Source organism: Medicago sativa, chromosome 4, assembly GCF_051527215.1.
Source record: "Medicago sativa cultivar Bolivia chromosome 4, Bolivia_mono, whole genome shotgun sequence".
Taxonomy (NCBI): domain Eukaryota; kingdom Viridiplantae; phylum Streptophyta; class Magnoliopsida; order Fabales; family Fabaceae; genus Medicago; species Medicago sativa.
In genome coordinates, this window is record NC_140752.1 from 54,244,824 (window position 1) to 54,249,163 (window position 4,340).

At 31.2% G+C, this 4,340-nt stretch overlaps 1 protein-coding gene across 1 annotated transcript; it reads right to left on the minus strand.

Annotated features, from left to right (window-relative positions):
- Positions 1-969: 969 nt before the first annotated feature.
- LOC146929877 (uncharacterized) lies at positions 970-1,869 on the minus strand. The gene is made up of 2 exons (XM_085701594.1): positions 1,526-1,869; positions 970-1,218 (listed from the first exon to the last, which is right to left on the minus strand). Exons 1-2 carry the CDS (start codon positions 1,800-1,802, stop codon positions 986-988), a joined length of 510 nt encoding a protein of 169 aa, XP_085557720.1. The 5' UTR covers positions 1,803-1,869; the 3' UTR covers positions 970-985.
- Positions 1,870-4,340: the final 2,471 nt, after the last annotated feature.

Below are 4,340 nucleotides of genomic sequence, written 5' to 3' on the forward strand. Positions count from 1 at the left end.
CCCTTTGATGCCATAACGATTTAGTTTTTCAATAGCAAGTTGAGCTTGATCCTTTTCGCGAAAGTCAACAAAGCCATAGTCCTGAGCTCTTTTAGTCTTTGGATCAATAACAACATCAGCAGCAGTGACTTCTGTTGTAATTTTTGTATATTTCAAAAGTTAATTATTCTACGATTTATTTCGATCCAATTATTTTGTTTTATTTGAGAATTACTTTTGATTAATTTATTTGAAATAAAAAAAAAAAATTTGTTATATTTGACTTGGTATTTTACATGTTCACTATGTATTCTCTTTTGTTGACCACGTTTTTCTCAATTCCTAAATGAGCACCATGACTCAGTATGTTTACTTAGTCAGTCAAGCCATGCCTTAATCTTCTCAACTGAAAAAATGGTTTTATTCATGTTGCTATTTATGTGGAGTAAGTGGCATGTTCTCACAATATATATATACATTGAAGGCTTGACACTAGAGATTGATGAGAAGCACATTTTCTACATTCATCCACGAAAACATAACAACAATTACCTCTGCACAGAAAATCAATTTCCTCTTCATTAGAAAAGTATGAAAATTGAACCTGCACATAGCATACATTTATATACTCCCTCACTTCATATTTATCTATACACACATTATTTTCCCTCATAAAAATATTGAGTTTCTGGGTTACATCTCCGGTTATCTTTGAGATAAATTTGAGTTGTTCTGTCACCTCCGGTTATGATTCATAACAGGGAAGAACTGTTGTATCCTGGGAGGATATGCGCTTATGAGGCGGATAAAATCCTCAAGGACAGTGACTATGTCACGCCTCAGGTTACTTAACAGTGTGTTGTTTTGCAGGTTTCCTCCAATTGGATTTGTGAAGATTTTAATGGAGTTGTGTCTACAACTAAATTCGATAAGTTTCTCTTGTTCTCTACTTTAATTTTAGTTGTAATTGTTTGTTATTATTACTTGAGATGATTCTATGTTATTATTATACAACAACTTCACCATAAGGCTCGAAATACTTGCGCAAACTTTGAGAGTCCCTTTTGTTGCGCGGGATGTAGGATACCAAAAGAGTATTGTTCTCATCAGACTTGGCAATCCTGTTCTCCACAAAAGCTCTCAGGCGGGAAGGTACAGGGGTCTCATCTATCCCAATGACAAAGTTACCACGATGCATATTATGCAACTCATCCATATCCGCAACATCTCCGTAGACAGCTGTAGAAATAGGTAACAATTACATGGTTAGGTTCAAAAAGATCAAATTAAAATTATCCAATACATAATCAAATGAAATTCATGCTTGCTTTAACCTACATACATTCGGTAATCAAATCACGTTGTTACTTAGTGTGTTAATAATAGTGATATTGACATTATTATTATTATTATTATTATTATTATTATTATTATTATTATTATTATTATTATTATTAGGGTTTAAAACATGCAGCATCATCGCAAAATGAACTAAAACGTAAAATCGCTGAATAAGAAACACTGAGAGAGAGAGAGAGAGAGAGACCAGGTGCGATTTCTTTGAGAACGGTAAGCATATCTGGAGGTTTGAGGATTTCATCAATGTCAATGTCGTGGGAACCAGCACCAATGTCCTTCATGAAATTTTTAAGGCATGCGATCAGATCAAAGTTGTCGTCTAATGGCTGTTCAAAGGGGATCCACATGTCTCCAACCCATTGACCAAGCTTCGGATCGCCCTCGCCCTGGTCCGGCGTCCCTTCTCTGTTCACAGACATCTGGAATTCTTTGTCATCCGAATGCGAATTGTAATTCGCCGCCATATCTCCCAACCCTAGTTTTTTGTTTCGTGCGTGCGTTGATGAATGAAAGAAGGGATAACGTGAGAAAAAGCTGATTCGTTTTGCATGAGGATTGATTTTTCTCTATTTATAAAACTTAATAACTACCAAAAATACAATCTTACCCTTCTTAATTTTTTGACACGTCATTAAGATTATATTTTTTGTTCTTTCAAAAAAAAAAAGATTAAATTTTTTGTGTTTTTTGTTTCAACCTCCCCGATTTTTCTTTCCTTAAAAATAAATTAAAATAAACTCATTAGATAAAACACACTAACTTAACTTAATCTTAATCCCAATCAAAACAATTTTTCCTATAATTCCACTTCTAAATATCCAAAGAGTTTTTTTTTTTTTTTTTGAGGGAAATCCAAAGAGTTAAAAACAATGTATATTTTTCTAATTATGAAAGTTAATGACTAGTTTGTAAAAAAAAAAGTTAATGACTAGAAAAAACACAATTTTGTCATTCCTAATTATTTGACGTATCAACCTATTAGAAGAGAGGGAACTCAAAAGATTGAGACGAATTTGTGACAATAAATTCCTTTTATATAGTTGTATCTAAACAAAGTAATTTATTTAATTTTAAATGATTTTATCACGATAAACAAACAGAAAATAGATTCAGATTTTTTTATAAAATCTCTAAAAAATATTCACTAAATTATCAAATGTCAAATTCGTTTTTAGTTTAATATGTAACAGAGGGGACTGATGATGCCATTTGTTATAAAATAAAATAAAACACTTTAAAGAGCATTCTGTTTGTTTGTAATAGTTTTTTTTTAAATCTAGGTTTATAAAAAAAATCTAAAAATAATTTCAAATAAAAAGATATTAAGAGTAGTTTTTAAAAAAATGGATGTTTTTCAATCATATATAAATGAACAAACTTTGATGCAAAAATATGTATAAGTGAAAATAATCATGTGTTTTTTCTTTTTTATTTTCTTAGTGAAAATATTGTTCCTGTGATTTGTTAAGTATCAATTATAATATTTTATTTTGGAGGGAAATATGATTATAGCATTTCGTTGATAATAAGAGTTTCAATACATTCGAGTATAATAAAATAAATAACAGAACTAGCTAGTAACGTGACTTCTCTTGCAAGAGCATAAGCAACCTCATTGGTTTGTCGCCTAACAAACTCCATCCTAGAGTTAGAAAAAGAAGAGCTAAATAATGAACAACATGAAGATATAATGCAACCAAACTCGGAAGTGTCGTTCCTAGTAGCAAGAAATGCATCAGATGTCAGTTTGGAGTCCGTTTCAAAATCCACATTGTCAAGTTGCATGTCACTCAACCACTGCAAGGCCGAATGCAAACCCAAAGCTTCACCAACATCAATGAAAACCATGCAAGGATAACTAACACTCTTGGCCAAAACGAAAGTACCATAAGAATCACGGACACAAGTACCAATACAGGTGCGAAGTATCAGCTATACAATTAACAACTAACAGTTGAAAATATATGCTTGAGATGATTTTGTAACAACAATTTTTTTTATTTAGTTGTATCTAAGAAACTGAATCGTTTAAAAAAAATTTATTTTATTACGAAAAACAAACACAAAATAGATTTTGATTTTTTAAAAATCTTTAAATTATTGAATGTCAAAATCATTTTTATTCTAATTCGTACAAAAAAAGGGTCGTATGGGGCCGTTTGTTATAACTTCAAAAGCATATCTCTAAAGAGCTTTGTATCTATTAGTTATGGTTTTTTTTATAAAAATCAGGATCTACACAAAAAATCTAAAAACAATTTCAAATAAAAAGATATTAAGAGTAGCTTTTCAAAAAACAGTCTTTTTTATAGGGGGAGAAAATAATTACTCGTATTAAATTTATTGAAAAGATAAAGTGTGTGCAAAAAAAACTGGAATTTAATGATGGATTAAAATGAGGGTATAATAGGAAGAAAATGTACAAAAATACACATCACTAATTTGGTGTTAATTTTCTAAAAAAGAACTGCTTTGCGTAATCAGTTTGACGAAAACTGACGAACCGCTTGCCAAAATGGGTAGTGTGGTAATTTTAAAAATATTTGGAGGACAAAACTGGCAACCTAAAAAAAATATAAGATAATTTGTACATGTTCGTTGTTTTTTGTTGAAAAGGTATCGCACTACAAAACAATTTCCTAAAATTTACTATAAGCATAAAAAGTAAATTTTATTATGTTAATAACCACATGGATTTACTATAAGCTAAATATTTTCCTAGAAATGGATTTTTGGATGCCAAACTTGGTCATAGTCCAAGCTATACATGGAGGAGTATATGGAGCACCATTCCACTGTTAACACTTGGATATAGGTGGAGAATTGGAGACGGAAAAAGTATCAACGTATGGTCTGATCCGTGGATTTGAACTCGTAACAATATGAAGCCTACAACACGACCACCATATCACCTCTCTCATTTGACGGTCTCACAAACTCTTTGATCACCAACAAAATACTTGGGATCTTATCTTAGTTGAACTCAATTTTGAATACACAAG

Bases quoted from the DNA above. Each gene is read 5' to 3' on its own strand.
- LOC146929877 (XM_085701594.1), bottom strand. From the start codon at position 1,802: ATGGCGGCGAATTACAATTCGCATTCGGATGACAAAGAATTCCAGATG. The intron at 1,219-1,525 runs GTCTCTCTCTCT...CTATTTCTACAG, and splicing joins TCTCAAAGAAATCGCACCTG to CTGTCTACGGAGATGTTGCG.